This window comes from Pleurodeles waltl, chromosome 10 (genome assembly GCF_031143425.1).
Source record: "Pleurodeles waltl isolate 20211129_DDA chromosome 10, aPleWal1.hap1.20221129, whole genome shotgun sequence".
Taxonomy (NCBI): domain Eukaryota; kingdom Metazoa; phylum Chordata; class Amphibia; order Caudata; family Salamandridae; genus Pleurodeles; species Pleurodeles waltl.
The window spans coordinates 608,809,054-608,829,719 of NC_090449.1; the positions used below are offsets into that span (position 1 = coordinate 608,809,054).

Below are 20,666 nucleotides of genomic sequence, written 5' to 3' on the forward strand. Positions count from 1 at the left end.
TAAACCCTAAAAACACCTTACCACCCAAAAACCCATACCCACCCTATACCCTAAAAAAACACACTTACCAACCAAAAACCTGTACCCACCCTAAAACATAAACATGCCCTTGCCACCCAAAAACCCATACCCACTCTAAATCCTAAAAAACCCTTACCACCCAATAACCCAAACCCAGCCAAAACCTAAAAACACCCTTACCAACCAAAAACCCTAAAACACCCTAAATATACCCTAGCCACCCCAAAAAAACATACCCCAAACCCTAAAAATGTCTTTAGCACCCAAAAAACAAAACCCACTCCAAAATCTAAAAACATCCTTACTACCCAAAAACGAATACCCACCATAAGATCTAAAAATGTCCTTCCCAGCCAAGAACCTATACCCACCCTAAAACCTATAAATGTCCTTACCACCCAAAAAACCCATAACCCACCCCTAAAACCTAAAAACGCCCCTACTAGTCAAAAACCCACCCTAAAACTGCCCTTACCACCCAAAAACGTATACCTAACCTAACCCCTAAAAAACCCTTACCACCCAAAACCCTAAAAGTGATCTTTCCTATAAATATATATATATATATATATGTATCACTTGATACTTATTTGTACTTATCTGTAAAACCTTTATCATTCGTGCCTTTACAAAAATAAAACAATTAATACTTACCTTTAAAACCTTTACCATGAAATAACTTTACCATTTATGCATTAGAACAAAATTTGTTCTAAGGCATATTTGTGGTAAAGGCATATTCGTGGTAAAGGCATATGCTTGGTGCTAGTGTTGTGGTAATGGTCATGCGTAGTTATGAGCGCGTTGTAATGGCTTCTACCCCATTTCAACAGCAGTTGCAAAACTAACTGAGCGTGCATTAGATGGAGTCCCTTGAAGAAGGTGGATTGGGGCCAGCACAGATGTCTTTTTGTGCTGTAAGGTCGCTGTGAATGATCGTTGACTTTGTAATGGTTCCGAAATAACCCATGTATGGATCGTCGTATTTGACGCAGTACAGGTGTTAAACTGAGAAATTGTTCGATTGGCATGATGTTGATCGATGCACCGCTATCAATTACAAAGGTTATGGGCCAACCACTGCCCTTGAGTTTGATCTTGCTGTAATGTCCATGAGTTCTTTTGTTTTGTTAACTCACTTGTGTTTTGTATATGTTTTTCTTCTTCACAAGCGCCAAGGCTTATATGTGTATGCCACTCCTTTTTATTTAAGATCATTGCACATTCATCCTCTTCATTGACGCTTAATGGTGACTTCAAAACTGTGCAGGGTGACTGTGTTGATAGTCGACTTCATTTGGTTTCCACCTGTTGCAGTTAAGGATGCTTTTTGTGTTTGTGGGTGTGGCAAGAATGCTTCTGGAACTTTCTGGCACCCATTTTCCCATCTCAACATGAGGCATTTGGTTTCTCCTTTGCTTTGCAACTGTGGAAATCAAAATCCACATCGGAAACAAGGTCTTTCTTTGGAGACATCAACTTACGGGCATCTGTTCGGTGCTTGGGTCCACTCTTCATTAGCAATACCAATTCGCCTCTTGCTGCTCCTGCGTCCATGTGGGCGGCTTGCTGATTTGCTCGTTCCTCACCTCTGGCAGTCATCAGTACTTTGTCTAAGCTGAGTGTCTCACGCAACATGTGTCTTTGGAATGAGACACACAAACAACTATCAATTACTCTGAGGTGCATGGCTTCCTCATCATTAAATTCACTAAATTTCAGTCCCTCGAAGCCGCCAAGCATCTATGGCATGCCACAACTGCCAGAGTCTACAGATGGGGGACAAGAATATGAAGCTGTTATATTGGCTGACCTCCTATCACCAAGAGACCATAATTGTGCCCGAAATTATTGATGAACAGGTTAACTTTATCCACACCCTCCCTGACATAGCAGAGGTATTTGCTTGATATTATCATAATCTATATACAGCAGTCCTTGGGATGGACATGTACTCTTCCTCTCGATTCCTCAATGAGATACCCCTCCCCTGACTTTCTCCAGCTGAGGTCTGCACATTGGACAACCATTCACAGCCGAGGAGACAGGTGCAGCACTTTCCCCAATGGCCCCCGGGAATATCCCCATCACAGACAGTTTTCCGCCAGAGTATTATACAACATTCCAGGAACACCTGATTCCCCATCTCCTGGCCCTTTACAAGGAGGTTGTTTTGCTTCTGTGCTGACGGAGCTGAAATACACACACTGAAAAGAATGTTTGGAATGCACCTCTTAGTCTAGAGAATACATTTATTAAATCACTCTGCAAGGCTTGTAAAGGAATTGCAGTACAAATGAAAGTGCACGTTTAAAATGTGCACAACAATGAATTTAAAACCTGTACAAAGGTTCTCAAATCTATAAACAGCAAATATATATGCAAAGATACAGATACCTGTATATATGTGGATACACTGAAAAAAAAAAAATTAGTAAAAATGAATCACCATGGGGCACAGTTGCTCCTTCGTCTTTCTCCCAGCTGCTTCAAGTCGCAGATCCCAGATCAACTGTAAAGAGAAAGAGAGATCGACCCTCACGGGAAAGATGACAGGCATCGGCCAACCCTGCCCGAGGTCTCTGAATCTCTTCACCATCAATCTATGGTCTCTTATATCCCTTAAACAAGCCAGAGAGGAGATGACTAGAAAACCCCTCCCGCAAGTTGTTGTTAAAAAATGCTGGCAACTTCAGGTCAGTTTTTGAAAGGAACACGTTGGTACTGGCCAAGATCCCAAGGTGCCCTCTCTCAAAACCAAACCGTTCCCTGCCGTACCATAAAGATCATCCTAGCACATTCTTATCAGCCTAACTCCCCCATGTTATGCCTTAGCTCTTGATGAGAAAGAACAAGCAGACACGAAGAATAAAAACATGAGCAAAAATCACATTGCATAACATGGGCATGGAAAAATACTTGCAGCTTTCAACATGGCGGTGAAGCTAAGGCTAAGCTCAATACAAAATGGAGTCTGTAGCTGGTGACCGATATGATGGTGGAGAAGCTAAACTAAGTGCAACATGGAGTCAGTGGTCAAAACACAAATATCATTACAGAGGTGGAGCAGAAGGGTGTCTTTCCCTCCGGAAATGGACATCGCAACAATTATAATGCTCCCAAAAATGCAACCTCCAGCAACGGTTTGTGCTGACTACCGCCCCATATCCCTCTTCAAGGGGGATGTTAACATTGTTGCAACAATGCTTGCTACCTGTCTCAAACACGTACTTCCCACATTGATCCACCCTGATCAATGCAGCTTCATGCCGGCTTGTATCACAAGGCACTGTATTCAGTAACTTTGTGTGGTGCTGGCCCACCATTCTCTCCTGCCTCCTGACTTGCTTTTCATCAACTTTGCAAAGGCATTTGAAACAGTGGACTTGGGTTATCTCTGGTCTGTGCTGTTGCATGCCGGGTTCGGGCCCCTCTTTCAGAGAATGGTCCAAGCTCTCTGCCCCAACCCAGCAGCACAGGTCCAAATAAATGGGATTCTCTTCAAGGCATTTACCATCAGCCGGTGGACCAGGTACGGTTGCCCCCTGTCTCCCTTGCTTTTTGTGCTAGCAAATGAGCCACAGGCATGCCTTATCAGTAGCGATACTCAGCTGCATGAATGGAGATGGAGCGAGGGTCATGAGGACCGCATAGCTTTATATGCAGACAATGGCCTTTTACACCAGGGAGATCCCGCAACAAGTGGTCCACGTTGTCTCTGCAACCTTCAATACTTCGGATAGGTCTTGGGACTCCAGTTGAATCCCTCCAAATTGATGTTGGTGCCCCTTGCCCACACTTGTGACTGTTTTGACTGGCAAGATACCATTTTCATCCATCTTCTTAGTTTTAAATACCTGGGTACTTGGGTGGCCTTGCATCCCAAATTTACCTGGTCCCGCAATCTTGAGCCTCTGCCTTGACATCACCAAATGGCAGACACTCCCCTTGAATGTTATGGGTCGTATAGGACTATACTAGATGATGATCCTCTCAAGGTTTATGTACATCTTTCAAAAGCTGCCACTCCTTGTCCCACGACCCTGGTTTATGGCCATGGATAGGAGTGCAACCTTTTTTTTGTGGCACGGATCTCGCCCTCGCCTTGCCCTTGCTCACTGTCAGCGCACTGCATTTGACAGTGGGTTAGTTACGGTCAATTTCTATCTCTATTATTTGGTGTCACACTTCTTAGTGATCCATTACTGGTTTAACGGGGGCAGGTAGGACCCAGCCTATCAGCGACAATTGTCCTTGCTGGGGTTCCCTCAAGTACTAGCCATGCTTTACGGTTCTCTGATCTCTGGGAAAGCACCACCTGCGACTATGACGGTTTTTCTGGTTTGGAGAGTGGCTTTACAGCACAGTCAGTGAAATCTAACACTCAGGCAATAAACGCTCCTCTGGCACAGTACTTGGCTACAGGAGGCTGAGTCCTTGCAGGGCTTTGGGAGGTGGAACCTTATTGGTATTTCCCAATTAGTCGTTTGGTCAGGGACAAACATGTGGTCCATTCAGGAGCTTCAGACAACTTCTGCCTTTTGAATACATAATTTTACAGATATCTACAACCGAGGCATGCTCTTCAGTTCCATGTCCAAGAGTCTGGCCCCCTTCCCTAATTCAGATCGCTTGAAGCTAAACTCCTCATGGGGGCTCTGGGCAAAGGTGGAGTCTCTAAGATGTATTTTACAATGATCATTAATGCCCCGGGCAAATGAGGCCATCTTACCGCTCAATGGGAGAAATGGATAGCCCCCCTTGAAGCAAGGACTGGAGGGATGCCCTAATGGCACCAGGACCATCAATATTTCTTTAAAATTGCACCTGATTCAAACACATTACTTAAATGGTGCTTACCTTTCCCCAGCTAGACTATATTGGGTGGGCCTCCTCTCTGAACCAGCATGTCTCCGATGTGGTGACTCCCCCATTGACTTTTGTCATGTGGTCTGGCTCTGCTCTAGCATCAAAGAATTCTGGGCCACAGTGGTGGGGGATCTTATGGAAGTGCTGGGGTGGGAGATCTCCCTTAACCCACTGGTGCTGGTACTTGGAGTCCTCAATGGCTCGAGAGGTAGAGGGGAAGCTGGCCTGGTGTGTGGTGAGCACTTATGGTGTTATCACCTTATACTATGTCCAGGTATCCCCTATTGGTGAGGTGCAGGCAATGTCTACGAAGCCAGGGCTCTCTAGAAGTAGCTGTGGATGAGCAGCCAAGACTTATCTAGGAGACATGCAAAGGTTATGCAATACCACTACAGTCACACAGCACTTACACACATGAAAGAACCACACAGTGTTAAAAAAAATAAAGGCACTTTATTATACTAACACAAATACTAGAATACTGACTAGGCAATCCCCCAACTGAGGTAAGTAAATACACTATTATATACACATTAGCAATCAGTAAATAGCATAGGAAGCAATAAGCATTGGTCAGAGCAATAGCAAATAGTGAGGGCCCTAGATGAGGGCCAAACCATATACTAAGAAAATGGAATGTGAAAGGCAGTCGCTCACACAAGGAAGTGGAATCGGTAGAAGGGAGCTGGAGCAACTAGGAACCCCAAGAGGTGAGTACCATAGTGACCTCGGTGACCAGGAGAGCAGAGGTAAGTACCTGGTTTTCCCCAAAATCATTGGGAGGACTTTGGAAAAGGATTGTGCAAGACCCAACCAAGACTGGAAGAACACAAAGGTGGATCCTGACAGAAGAGGACCTGCAAAGGAAGGGGGGCAAGTCCAGTTCAAATTGGAGTGCCCAGTGGTGGCAGAAACCACTATCCACCCTTCTGAGAATGCAGGACCAGGTCGACGGTGGACAAAGAAGGTCAGTAGTTCAGCACAGGAGCTGGAGAGGAGTCTCAGAAGTGATGCAAGTGATGTGTCTCACCTCGACTGTCGAGATGCAGTTGGTTAGTGGTGTTGGAAAACCATCAATAAGCCTTGGAAAATGCGAGAAATGGAAAAGAAGGTTTGCAAGGCTGAAGAGGACCAGCAAGGTCCAGGGGACACGACCAAAGGAAGGTAGTCCAATCAGCAGCTGGGAGAGTCACCAGAAGAGGAGGCAGCCTCACAGGCAAATCACAGGCAGCAGGCACAGGAGTCTCAGTGAGGCCAACTCAGCACACTTGAAGAGGAGTCCCACCTGGCTGGAACAGCAAACAGGAGACTGAGCTTTGCAGGAGGGAGTGCGGGTGCTGCGGCTTTGGCTACATGGAGCCTGAAGATCCCTTGGAGGAGGAACATACAAGCCTTGGTAGCTGCAAGAGTCGTGGTATACAGGGGTCTGTCCTGCAAGGAGTGGCAAGGGCTTACCATCACCCAAGTTGGACAGCTGGTAGAGAGGACCAAGGGGACCACTCCAAACCACCACCTGTGATGCAAGATCCACAGAACTCTGGAGGAGAGAAGATCCACACAGCAAGTAAATGTTGCAGTTGGTGCATGCAGATGCAGGGGAGTGACTCCTTCACTCCAAGGAAGATTCCTTCTTACTTCTTGTGCTGGCAGAAGACTTGCTGCCCTCAAAGGATGCACAGCCAGGGAAATGTTGCAGTTGCTGGAAGGAGCTGGAGAAACAATGTTCAGAGCGGAGTCATCGCTGAAGTTGCAGACTGTCAGTTCCTGGAGGGTCCAGTTACAATCACAGTGGCCAGAAGATGAAGTAAACGATGCAGAGAAGTTCTGATGAAATCTTGCTCCTCTAATCTGAGTACCCACCCAAGGGCAAGACCCTAAATAGTCCAGGAAGGGTGATTGGTCCCCTAGAAAGGTGAGCAGCTATCAGGAGGGGGATGTGACATCGCCTACCTGTCCTGGCCACTCAGATGCTCCCAGCGGCCTCTGCCCACCTTGGACTCAAGATGGCAGAATCAAGTGGCCATCTGGAAGAGCTGTGGACATCACTCCTAGGGTGGTGACAGACAGGGGAGTGGTCACTCCCTTTTCCTTTGTCCAGTTTTGTGCCAGAGCAGGGACCAGGGGAACCTGGGCTTTTGCAAACCAGTTTATGCAAGGAAGGCACCAAATGTGCCCTTCAAAGCATACCAGTGGCTTGGGTAGGCTACCCCTCCCAAGCCATGTAACACCTATTTCCAAGGGAGAGGGTGTTACCTCCCTCTACCACAGGAAATCCTTTGTTCTGACTTCCTCTGCCTGAGCTGGTCAAGCAGTAGGAGGGCAAAAACCTGTCTGAGGGGTAGCAGCAGTGGAGGCTGCTCAGAAAATCCCCAGAAGTAGGAGTAATACTGGGGGTCCTCTAAGGAGCTCCCAGAGTGCATGGAATCATACAAACAATACTGGCAACAGTATTGGAGTATGATTCCGACATGCCTGATACCAAGCATGCCCAGGTTCAGAGTTACCATTTGCTACCATGGGTGGCACAATACATGCTGCAGCCAAGGGGAAACACCTGGTGCCCCAATGTCCTGGGTACCTAAGTACCATATATTAGGGACTTATATGGGGCACCAGTATGCCAATTGTGGGATGTGCAAAGTCCTAGGCAACCAAATTTATAGGGAGAGAGCACAATCACTGGGGTCCTGGTTAGTAGGGTCCCAGTCAAAACAGTCAAAACATACAGACAGCAGGCTAAAAGTGGGGTAACCATGCCAAAAAGAGGGTACTTTCCTACAGAATATTCCTGGGCAGGCACGGCTCCTATGATTGCCAAATGGGATATTGCCACTCACTGGAAAAATCCCACTCTGCCTACTTTTTCCCAGTGGCAATGGGGTGGATTGGTGCTCACAACAGGAGAGGATGATCTACTAAGCTCAAAGTTGTCCCTGCAAACATGGTCGAGTCTGGGGAAAATGGCTTGGCCAGCTAGCCTAAGGACCTGTTTGAAGACGGGGACATTGCTACTGTCATGTTATGGCTATGAGTTATTTGCTTGTTTATGAAGTGCTCAAATGTTGTGTCCTTTTCATCGTCATGCTGCTCATGTGTCGAATTGTACTTTTCCTGCAAAATCCAATAAAATTTGTTTATAAAAAAAGAAAAATTACAAAATTTACAATGTTTGATGAACATATCCAGTCTCTCAACAAACTCAACCATCATCTCACCAACCTGTTGTCTTGCTTGATAAAAAATGTAGGTTTTATAATCGACATTCCCCATCAGATTGAACTTGGCTCATAAAGCATCTTTGGTTTGACTGTATGAGATTGTCTCAGTTTGTGAGATCTTCTATATTACTTCTTTCACTCCATCACCAGCAAGATTTAGTAGGTATTTAATGATTTTCTCATCATTTACTTCTTCCAAGGCATCTATGAAATAATCAAAGGCTTTGATCCAAGTGGTCTATCTGGTGCCAATATTTTTCTTTTTGGCAGTATCGCATGGCGGCAGAGGGCTCGAAAATATGGCGGCAGAGCGCTCGAAAATGTGGCAGCACCTTACTCCATATCTCTGTAGCAGACGACTGAAAAAGTTCAATCCGAAGGTGGCTTCAGCTATTTCTACTGCGATCAAAAACCTTGCGAGCACAACCTCTGTGTTTGTTTTTGAGTCACCTCGCCAGATTTTGAGGTGGTAAGGCTGGTGAGTAAAGTTCACTATTTGTACCTGGTTATCACTGCCTTCAGCGTTTTCTTTGTATGACTGATGGCTCAGTGTTGAGGTGCAGCACCTTCTTTTTTTCTGAGCCTGGCCACAATGTCTTTTCCAATGGTGCTTCTCTGCTAGGCCTTCAACTTCTCCATGAGGCCTCATATGGGCAAGAGTGGAGCTTGCATTCCACAAACGCCAATTGCAGGTTTCTTTGCACCGCTTGGGGTGCACGTGGCACACATAAACAGTTTGCTATTTCTTTCAAACTCTCAGGGGAGCAATTCTGTTTCTTTGGGGCATCTATCCCCTACCCGTCGCCAGTTGTCGAGTCCTCCCCAGCCCAGCAGCATGCACAAGAACACACCACATATGGACCTCCTATCTAACGTCTTTATTCCTCAGCATACAACATGCAAATAACTTCTCTATATCCTATAACAGTTGAAGACCACACCTTAACACCTCCCAGACTGAATGAGTAATCTCTTACCTTGAGTGTGCCCTTTAGTGTCAGTCTTAATGCTCACATTCCAAAGTCCCTGCAGCAGCCCAGTATAAAGGGAAAGGAGTGAATTTAAAGACAACAATGAAAATGAGTGCCAACTAGGACGTGGGTCTGCTAAAGGGGAAGTAAATAAGGCTATCCAGGACAATGAAGCAAAGACAGTGAAATCCTCCCTCCAGTATCCTGCTCAACAAAGTGGTTCACCACTAGGAAAAACAAAAGGAAGATAATTGGAAGTTACTTCTATTAAATAGAGCCACTATAGATGACACAAGTTAAGCCAAATGACATTGTAATGAGCCCTTTAAAAACACCCAAAGTGAATCCCAGTCTCCAGGGAGAACGTGTCTTCTATTGAGGAAAACTGAGTCAAAAGGAACACCACCTAAAATCTTGAGTGTATGAGTATATATTTCCTCACCTCCTCTACATCTAGGTGCCCAAAGGAGGGCAAAAAGATTAAAATATGTCTTTACTCAGACAGCAAAAATACAGTTGACAGGGAGTTAGCTGCTTTGCATAAAACCTGGCAGTAGTTACCTAAAGGAAAGGGACATTTAAAGCCATAGTACTCCAAGCTGGCCAATAGAGAAAGCAGAACCAGAAGAAAATGCCAAGGGGATGGAAAGATGAAACAGTGTATACCTTACCCCCACAAGACACATTGAATATTTGTCAGGTGCAGCATACAGTGTCATCAGAGAATCACTTATGGAACTAGGAATCATTAAGAGAGAACTAAGGAAGAACCAGAGTCAATACATTTCCTTAAGGAAAAAGCAAACCAAAATGTTCTAAAGATGGTTAGCATAATGTGATAAAGTAAAAGATAAAACAGGTCTCACTGAACAGCTAAGAGACTACCAGAAGGTAAATATACCCTGAGGAGGAAGAAAGGAACAATGCCAGCTTTAACCAAGATACGACTCAAAGTGAATTATCAAACTGAAGACGATAACACTTCCAAGCGAATGGTGATTGAGAAATCCATCCCACAAAATCCAGAAGCATATGGGAATATATATATATATATATATATATATATATATATGTATATATATAGTCACTGAAAAATGAAAGGTTACAGGGATGTTATAGTTAGGTTCTGAAGTTACTCGTACAAAACTATTGAAATTCAGCAGTTATAGTTAAAGTTCTTTCAAGTAACTCGTGGCCTAGGGATATGTGGGTTTTTGTGTCGTAACAATTTTATATCTATACATTCTATTATCAAATTGAAGAGGATAATACTTCAAAGAGAATGGTGATTGAGAAACCCACGACATAAAATCAAGAAATGTATGGGGATAGTGTGGTGGTTCAACAATGGTATGAGCTCCAGGAGGCATATAACATTCTTCTAAAACCTCATCTTCCGCAACAGCAACTTTACTTATCTGTGAACTCCACCTGTTGTTATACAAATAAGGAGGAACAAGATCCAGAGTTTTAGCTACTGAAACATATGGAACTGATATACGGCCTTGAAACATCAACATTAGAGTGATTTACCAAAGACTTCAGAGACAGGTGGACTGCTTTGAGTTCCAACATGTTTATGTAGAATAACAGTTCCATGAAGACTCGGTCCCTAGAACTGTCAAAATGTCCATGTCTGGCCATACCCTCACTTTGAGGAGTCTATGCTGAAAGACTGGTGAGCCGCAAAATCTTCGTCATCTGGACCTTGCGTGGCATGAGCAACATGGAAAGCCACAATGCCTCTGCAGCAGAACGTCCGGTGACAATATCACAAATGGAGATGGCGCAACATCAACATGCAGAGACTTTGAACGTATTTCAACTAAGGACTGCTCCTCTTCCTCCCATGAATTATGATGCCTGTGGAGGTCTTCTGAATGACAACTGTTGCCTTGTGGTATCAGGAATTGTGTTCTCGTTTGTTTTTTAGGCACAAGAGTGATTTGACAGTGTCTGCCACAGTACAGAGGTTGCACGATAATTAGACTCTGATGAGAACAGTGCCTTGTTGCAACTCGCTCGACGGCCGGGAGGTCCTGACTTTGAACAGTGTCTCTAACTCTATTCCTATGTCTTGAAGCCACGGCGCAACTTTTAGCTTGAATTGCTGTACAGTAAATGAAAAGAAGGTGAGAAGAGTTTTTCTCTGAGTGGAAAAGGAAGGAAACCCCGTCTGCTCACAACATTTTCATAAAAACAAATACTGATGCCCGAAGCCATTAAGTGAACCTAAAAATCATTTTTCAATCTGCAATTTTGAGTCAAATTTAAGTCTTTATATGTGGCTCTACATTCCAAGATCCTTGCTCTGGAACAGAAGAAATACTGTCCATGTGACTGTGGCATGATGGAGAAGAGCATGTTGGAGTAGGGCAGTTTCAGGATTTCCTATGAAGGACAAACGTCGGTTTTTTCTCTTCATGTTAAACGAAATGTATAATGCTCCAATTCTTGCTTGATTGTTCTTTCTGTGAACGTTTTAGAAAAATGTTGTGCTCTCACGCAAATGTAATTTATAGAGCCTTTTTGCAAAAAACAGTTAGCCTACAAAAACAAAATAACGAGTTGCCTCGTAAAGGCATAGATCCTTTACAAAATTATTATTAAAAATTGAATCATTCCACTTTCTAATAGGTCCCAAGATCCATCACACACATACCTAGATATTGTTTATGAAAATGAAAGATTTCTGCATCATCGAGAACTATTTTTCCTGTTTACAACAATGGAGATATACCAACTGGCAATATTGGCTGCTTTATTCATTTTTTTAGCATTAAAATAGTGTTTATTATGCATGAAAGTAACGCTAAACGGTGCTTATTTAAAACGTATGTTTGTTCTTCCTTTAGCTTATGTTCTGTGCAGATAGTACATTGTGATGTTGATAACTAGTTATTTTCTTATCACAGTGTGAATATTTACTGCTACCGGAGTAAGGTTGAGGACAACTTACCATGGTCATGTTTCCTTCTCTGGCCAGACTGAACACGGTAAGAAGTTGGAGGGCGTCGATATTAAGAACATCCTTAAGCTGGAGTCTAAAACAAATACAACATGATGTACTAGGTCATATATTTTACAAGACAGTGTTACACAATGGTAAGTGTGTCAGTAAAGATGTTGATATGGACCTCTTTTTCCACACATTGGATATCTATAATCAGTACAACGAGGTGATGGGGAAAGAACCAGCACGTTCACATCACTGTACCTAAGCCCCGTCTCCCATTAAAAGCCTGCTTGAGTTCCCCTTCTTTCACTTCTCTTAGATCCTAGAGAAGGACTTTCTGCCTGTGGCTTCCTGTTATTAACGCATTCAGTTTTTTTGCTTGCATTTCCCTTCGAGATCTTTTAATAAACAGATTCTCACTTGAATGCCACTTCCTTCTTATTCACATCTCCAGTTGTATTTTTCATTTGTATCCTATTTTATTTGTAAACTTTCAACAAAACTAGGTCAAGTTTAACTTTGAAGCACATATACCAAGGACAACAATCATATAATACATATAAATTAGAACTCCAAAAGGTAGAAACGTACCAAAAAAATCAATCAAATGCAATTCTAAATTGTATTTGAACACAATGAGCGGAATGACATGCAATAGATCAAAAGGTAAAGCATTCCAAAGGTCGTCTCCAGCCACATTTAACAAACTATGAACAACCCTGGTTAATGGATTTTGATGCAGGAAGACTCCTAGTCTGGAATTTCTGACTCCAGGCGGTATGTGTGAACCAAAAAAACATCACTACTGTTGTCCCCGGAATAGGAACTACTCAGTTGAACCCAGGAAAAAATAAGTTATTTACCTGTAACTTTAGTTCTCCAGTATTGGTATCTTTCATGGATTCACTAGCTTGAATCATTCCAGTCTTTGAAGTAGGAGTCCCACGGTATCACAGTAAGCAGTATAATTTAGTATAATAGGCTGCAAAATGAATGTAAAGTTCAGTTTAATAGCCTATCTATGTCCTTTCTAAAAAAGGACCAAAGTTTCCCATTGACCAATCAGGCGACAGCACCCATTAGAACCCTCACCAAAGAGGCTCTGGTCCCTCAGATTTTCTCGCACAATGGTGAGAAGAAGGAAGAGCAATAAGGGGAGCCTTTTTCGGGGAGGAGGATGGGTCCCATGTGAATCTATTAAAGATACCAATACTAGAGAACTACAGGTAAGTAACTTTTTGTTTTCTCCAGTATTGGATCTTTCATAGATTCACATGCATGAATCCAAATAGTCAGCAGTTTGCAAATATACATACAATGATATCCAAAAAATAGTGGATGGTGGGAAAAAATATATTGGAATTTGGCTCACCTTATTTGAATAGATGGTGTAAAACAGCATGCCCCACCGTAGCATCCGATCTGTCAGCTTCATCTAGGTAATGCTGGGTGAAAGTGTGTCAGCTGGACACTGTAGCTGCTCTACAGATCTGCTGAACACCGTGGATGTACATACAGCTCTTGTAGAGTGGGCCTTCGCTCTGTATGTCAAGGGTTTTCCTGCCTTTACATGGCAGAACTGGATGACATCTGCAATACACCTTCCGATTGGGGCTTTGGAGGCTGGAAATCCTTTTCTCAAAATATCAAATGTTACAAATAGCTGGACTATTTTTGCAAAATTGTTGTGTTCTATGTAAATATAATTTAATGCATCTTTTAATATCTAGGGTGTGTAGAGACTGTTCCGCCATTGCTTGTGGATTTGGAAAAAAGTTATTTAAAACAAAGGTTCATTAAGATGAAAGTCCGAAGGCATTTTAGGTATGAATTTAGGGTTAGTCCTAAGGAGAACACGCTCTTTTATAGTAAATGTTTGAATCTCACCAACTCTTGCAGCCGATGTCAGCGCTAGTAGGTAAGCCATTTTCCAAGTCAGATATGTTAAGTCTGCCTTGTGGGCTGGTTCGAATACGGCTTTCATCAACTGGCCTAATACAATGTTGAGATGCCAAGTAGAAGGTGGTTTATTCACAGGAGGGAAAACCTTGAAAGGCCCTTTTATGAACTGTTCGATGAACCTTGATGACCAAAGACAGGGTGATTTGTCAGTCCTCCTAAAACGAGATTTTGCTGCTAGAAGTACCTGTAGGAGGATGCCCTGGCTTGTAGTGGGTACCTTGGGTACTTACACCCTATACCAGGTCCAGTTATCCCTTATTAGTGAAATGTAGTAATGTTCTAGCAGCTTAGGCTGATAGAGGTAGCTATAGCAGAGCAGCTTAGGCTGAACTAGGAGACATGCAAAGCTCCTGCAATACCACTTATAGTTACACAGTACTTATACACAAGTGAAGAAAATACTCAGTGTTACCAAAAATAAAGGTATTTATTTGGGTGACACAGTACCAAAAATATCCTAGAGACAATACTCCTTCTGGAGGTAAGTATTATACACAATATATACACTACACACCAAAATTAGACAAGTAAATAGTCATAGAGCAATGCAAACAATAGGAAATGCTATAGATTGCAATGGGAGAAAATAGATCTAGGGGCAACACAAACCATTTACTAAGAAAGTGGAATGCGAATCACGATTTCCCCCCTAGACAAGTGCAGTGTGTGCAGAATCGCTGGGAGAGTAAGAATACAGTAAAGGTAAGTAAATTACCCCACCCCAGAGCCCAGAAAAGCAGGAGTAAAGTACTGCAAGTTTCCTTACGACACACTACACCTCATGATTGGGATTATGCAGTAACCAACCAAGTCTGCAAATGACAACTGATGGATTCCTGGACCTGAAGACCTGCAAAAGAAGGGGACCAAGTCCAGAAGTCGAAAGAAGTTCCAGGAAGGACAGGAGCCCCTGCCAACCCAGAAGAGGGTGCCAAAGAAGAGTCCATGGTTAGTCGAAGACTGCAGAAATGCACCCTAGGAAGATGCCAGTGGGTTCTTGCATGATGCAAAGGATATCCCACAACGTGAAGATCGTTGCAGACGTTATTTCGTGTTGGAAGTTGCCAACAAGCCTTGGCTATGACAAAATTGTGTGCTGGGTCAAAATAGTGCTGGATGGACCCAGGAGGGACCTGGGGGCCTCAACTCTGTGTGAGGAGGAAGAGGGAGCTCTGAGCACTTTAGAGAGCCCTCAGGATGCCAGCCAGCACCCCGGGAGTCCCAGGACACAGGGATAAAGGAGGTGCAAAACGCGGTTGATGCAGCACAACAAAGGAAGGTCCCACGCCGCCGGAGAACAACTCAGCAAGTTGAGCATCACAGGATGGAGTGCTGGGGACCTGGGCCAGGCTGTGCACGAAGGAATTTTGCAAGTAGTGCACAGAGGCCTCAGGAGGTGAAGAAGACGCAGTACACAGGGGTTCTGTCGCTCTCAGGGAAGGCAAGGTCTTATCTCCTCCAAATTGCATCAGCAGGACCTCAGGACAGTCTATGTCGAAGGGGTCCAACCTCTGTGTCCTTAGGAGCACGATTATCGCTGTGAGAGGAAGGGTACTGGTCGTCTTCTTAGAAGGTGTCTGCTGGAGCAGGGGAGTGGCTCCGTCACCCCACAGGAGATTTCTTCGGTCCTTCTGGTGCAGGATGAAGACAGGGAGCCCTCAGACCTTGGAAACTGTTACAGTTGCTGGCTGGAGCTGAAGTTGCAGAGGAAAAGTATCCCTTGTGGATACTTTGTTGATGTTACAGAGGTTCCTCAAGCAGGCTGCGGTTGTTCCGAGGTCAGAGGATGATAAAGTTGTTGCAGAGGATTTCTGAAGGAAACTTGCAAGCAGAATCTGAAGAGAACCCACAGGAGAGACCTTAAATAGCCGTGAAAGGGGGATTGGCTACCTTACAGGTAGGGACCTATCAGGAGGAGTCTCTGACGTCACCTGCTGGCACTGGCCACTCAGAGACCTCAAAAGTGCCCCCACACCTTGCAAAGCAAGATGGCTGAAGGCTGGGACACACTGGCGGAGCTCTTGGCACCACCCCTAGGGTGGTGATGGACAGGGGAGTGGGCACTCCCCTTTCCTTTGTCCAGTTTTGCGCCAGAGCAGGGGACAAGGGGTCCCTGAACCGGTGTAGACTGGCTTATGCAAGGACGGCACGATCTGTGCCCTTCAAAGCATTTCCAGAGGCTACCCCTCCCCAGCCTGTAACACTTAATTCCAAAGGGAGAGGGTGTAACACCCTGCTCCCAGAGGAAATGCTTTGTTCTGCCTTCCTGGGACTGGGCTGCCCAGAACCAAGGAGGGCAGAACCCTGTCTGTGAGGTGGCAGCAGGTGTAGCTGCAGTGCAAGCCTCAGAGAGCTGGTTTGGCAGTACTGGGGGTCCATGGTGGAGCCCCAAGATGCATGGAATTGGATCCCCAATATCAGATTTGGAATGGGGAGACAATTCCATGATCTTAGACATGTTACATGGCCATATACTGAGTTACCATTGTGTAGCTACATATAGGTATTGACCTATATGTAGTGCACGCATGTAATGGTGTCCCCGCACTCACAAAGTCCCGGGAAATGGCCGTGAACTATGTGGGGGCACCTTTGCTAGTGCAAGGGTGCCCCCACACTTAGTAACTTTGCACCTAACCTTCAGCAAGTGAAGGTTAGACATATAGCTGACTTATAAGTTACTTAAGTGCAGTGAAAATGGCTGTGAAATAACGTGTGCGTTATTTCATGCAGGCTGCAATGGCAGGCCTGTGCAAGGGTTTGTCTGAGCTTCCTATGGGTGAGAAAAGAAATGCTGCAGCCCATATGGATCCCCTGGAACCCCAATGCCCTGGGTACCTAGGTACCATATACTAGGGACTTATAAGGGGGGTCCAGCGTGCCAATTGAAATTGGTAAATGAAGTCACTAGCCTACAGTGACAAATTTAAAAGCAGAGAGAGCATAAGCACTGAAGTTCTGGTTAGCAGAGCCTCAGTGACACAGTCAAGCACTACTGACAACACACACATTAGGCCACAAACTATGAGCACTGGGGTCCTGGCTAGCAGGATCCCAGTGACACAGTAAAAACACACTGATACACACTCACAAACAAGCCAAGAGTGAGGGTAACCATGCTAGAAAGAGGCTACTTTCTCACAGTACCTTTATGGATGAATGTGCGAGCCCAGATTTTGCTATCTGTAGCAGATATAGTAAAATCTGTTCAGGAGTTGAAGAAAATGGTTGTAAACTGCTGTTTACACCAAATACAAAAATGTTTCCACGTCAGTTTATATGACTTGTGGTTGGAGTCTGCTCTTGCCTTAGCCAGAATTTCTCTACAGTCAGTGGAAATGTTTAGGTTTTCGAACTCATGAAATTCAGGAGCCAGGCCAATAAATGCAGAGACATCAGATTGGGGTGTAGGATCTGGCCCTTGTTCCTTGTTTATACTGTTGGACTGGGCGGCAGTTGTATGTGGGATTGTTCCAAAAGTAGGAGTAGCTCTGTGTACCAGAATTGTCATGGTATGGTGCTGCATGGTTCTCTCTTCATCTTCCTCTTTATCCACAGAATTAAAGGTATTGGAGGGAAAAGCATAAGCAAATATTTTTGACCATCCTATCAAAAAAGCATTCCCCCACGATCCTTTCTGTTGATGTCAGCTTGCATAATACTGACATCTGCAGTTGTTCCTGGTCGCAAATAGGTCGAGTCGTGGAGTGCCCCATCGACTGAAGATGGTTTGTATAGGTTGATGGTCTAACTCCCACACGAAGAAAGTTGAAGTCAACCTGCTTAATCTGTCTGCTAGCATATTTTAAGTCTCTGGCAAATGTTCTGCTCTGTGCTATCTCTTTGTGTATGGTCCACTTCCAGATTTCCTGTGCCTGGTGTGACGGGGAGGACGATAGTGTTCTTCCCTGTTTCTTTAAATAGTGCATGCCAGTGGTGTTGTCCATTCTGATGAGTACGGATGAGCCTGTAATTCTGAGAAGGAATGAGCAGAGTGTTAGAGCTATGGTCTTCAGTTCTGAATGACTGATATGCATCCTCCTTTCGAAGGGAGACCATTTTCCGCTGATTGAGAGATCTTGGAGATGAGCACCCCACCCCAGTAGGGACGCGTCTGTAGTGATAACAAAGTCTGCCACTGGTGGTAGAAATATTAGACCTTTTGAGATATTCTGCTTCTGATCCCACCATTGCATGGAAGAAACCATTACTGGGATGATTTGAATTGTATCACCAAAAGATCCTTGTGATTGGGTCCACTGCCTGTCTATTTCCTCTTGCAATGGACACACATGAAGTCGGCAATTTGGAATTAGAGAAATGCAGGAGGACAGTATTCCCAGGAGCGACCTGTACATCCAAACTGAAACAGACTTTCTTTTGGCTAGTTTTTGGGGCAGTTCCTTGATCTTCCTCTGTCTTTCAAGTGAGGCGGAAGCATTGTCCGTGTTGGTGTCTAGAACTGCACAAAGGAAGGTTAGCTTTGTCTTCAGAGTGAGAGATGACTTTAAAATATTTGTTGTGAGACCTAATGTTTTGAACACTCTGAGACATAGTTTCATTTGTGCTGTGGCTTTTTGAGCTATCAGGACTTTGATTAACCAGCCGTCCAAGTATGGGAATACATGGACTCCCCTTTGTCTTAGCTGGGCTGCCACCGGTGCAAGGTATTTGGTGAATATTAGCAGAGCTGACTTTAACTCAAAGGGAAGTACCTTGAACTAGAAGTGGGTACCGGTTACCAGGAACCATAAGTACTTTCGATGGTTGGAATGAATGGGGATAAGGAAATATGTGTCCTGGAGGTTGAGAGCTATCATGTGGTCACCATGGTTTAGAAGGTGTAAGATGTCTTGTAAAGTCATCATGCAAAATTATTGCCTCTTTCAATACTTGTTTAAATTCCTCAGATCCAGGATTGGGCGCCAGTCTCCCGATTTTTTCCTGATGAGGAAGAAACCCAAATAGAAGCCCATTCCTATCTGAGACTTCAAAACCCTTTCTATTGACCCCATTTGTATCATAAGAGAAACCTCCATAAGTAACTGTTTTACACCTGGAGGGGGTGGACCTATGAGTGTGACATTTGGTGGCTTGTTGACAAATTTGAGGGGATGTCCCCAGACTATGACATCTAGAATCTATTTGTCCGTTAGTATACAGGACCATTGATGTAGAAATTGGGAAATGCAAACTCCCGGAAGTTGTGATTGAGGGTTGTGGGTAGCCAGCACCGGTGCAAGGTTATTGTGTGTTTGTAGTGTCTTGCCCTAGAGTGGGCTGCTTCCCTCTTGTTGGATGTTTGTAAGTTGCTGACGCCAGGTGTCTGTATTGTGGGGGCATACTTGGAACAATATTTGATAGCAGTGCCTATAGGGTTGAAATTCGTTAGGAGAAAGTGCTCCTGCCCCAGGCTCCTCAAAAGGGACGTCTCTTATTTTGTAGTGTTCCCAATGATCTGGCAGTACCTTCATCGGCCTTGAATGCTTGAAGGGCATCGTCAATGTATTTTCTAAACAATGATTTGCCATTGTAAGGCATGTCAAAAATGTTACACTGTACCTCTGGTCTAAAAGATGTAGCTTTTAACTAGGCCTGCCTTCGGAGTACAGCTGCTCCAGCCAACTGCCGAAATCCCATTGAAGAAATGTTGATGGCACAGTCTATTATCTCCGCCGAGGCTCGTTCTCCCTCCTGGAGAATCTTTCTTGTTTATTCTTTAGATTTGTCTGGTAGAAGATCTATAAACTGAGACAAGTCCGACCACATTTACCTGTCTAATCTTGCCAGAATTGCCAGGGAATTAGCTGCATGCAATGGGAGTCCTGCCATTCTTCAGAATTGCTTCCCAATGGAATCAAGGAGGCATCCTTCACTAGTGATAGGTGTGTGGGGGAGCAGCCTGTTTGGTGGTTATTGGTAATTGGAATCTCTTCGCTGCATGTTCCATTATATTATGAAAACCACCTATATCGTCTGGTGGTGAGTCCACTGGAGGTTGAGGAGGTGGATATGGTGGTTGTATAATGTAATCATCCAACTCAGTTGTTTACACTTGATCCCTTATTTCACCTTCTTCTTGATAACCTTCTGAGGGGTCAGGGTCACCTGCTGGTGGGTTTGCCAATGGTAGCATTGACAAAGGAGTCACTGATAGAGGCAGTGTGGTAGGACAAATAAGTGTCGTTTTATGTGATGACCTAATGGGTGTTTGAAGGTGCAATGAAGGTCCGGGTGGAGCAGGTTCAAGTGTATGTAATAATGTTGGAGCATCGTTTGAAGATTGAATATCAGGTCTTGTGGCATTTGGATTGTTTTCTCGTGGTGACCTTGTGGAGAAAAGACCTGATAGTGCTCTTATGTGTGTTCACCTAAATACGAACTGTCCTGATAAAAATGGTCATCATCCTCCTCGTCATTGTGGTATTTAATGCAATTCTGAAGGGCTGTGATCCACTCTGAAAGGCACTTCATCCTCCGAGTCTTCATCTAGGAGATGAGCCAGCGGTAATGGACTAATTTTACTCAGTGACATGTGCTCTGGAAGCAAAACCTCCTCTGAAGATACTTCAGTGAATGACATGCTTGATGTCGGCTTTAAGGTTGTAAGAGGCGTTTTTTGTGTTTCAGTCAACAGTGATTTAGATGGTTTTGCCTTTGATGATCGTT

The 20,666-nt window shown here is 44.3% G+C and overlaps 1 protein-coding gene across 2 annotated transcripts in view; it reads right to left on the bottom strand.

The window, feature by feature from the left end:
- Positions 1 to 20,666, bottom strand: part of TTC21A (tetratricopeptide repeat domain 21A) — a 391,729-nt gene that overhangs the window by 302,338 nt on the left and 68,725 nt on the right. For both annotated transcript variants that reach the window (XM_069211078.1, XM_069211079.1), the window contains exon 7: positions 12,039 to 12,123. In XM_069211078.1, the coding sequence (XP_069067179.1) occupies positions 12,039 to 12,123 (85 nt within the window). The remainder of the gene's footprint in view (positions 1 to 12,038; positions 12,124 to 20,666) is intronic.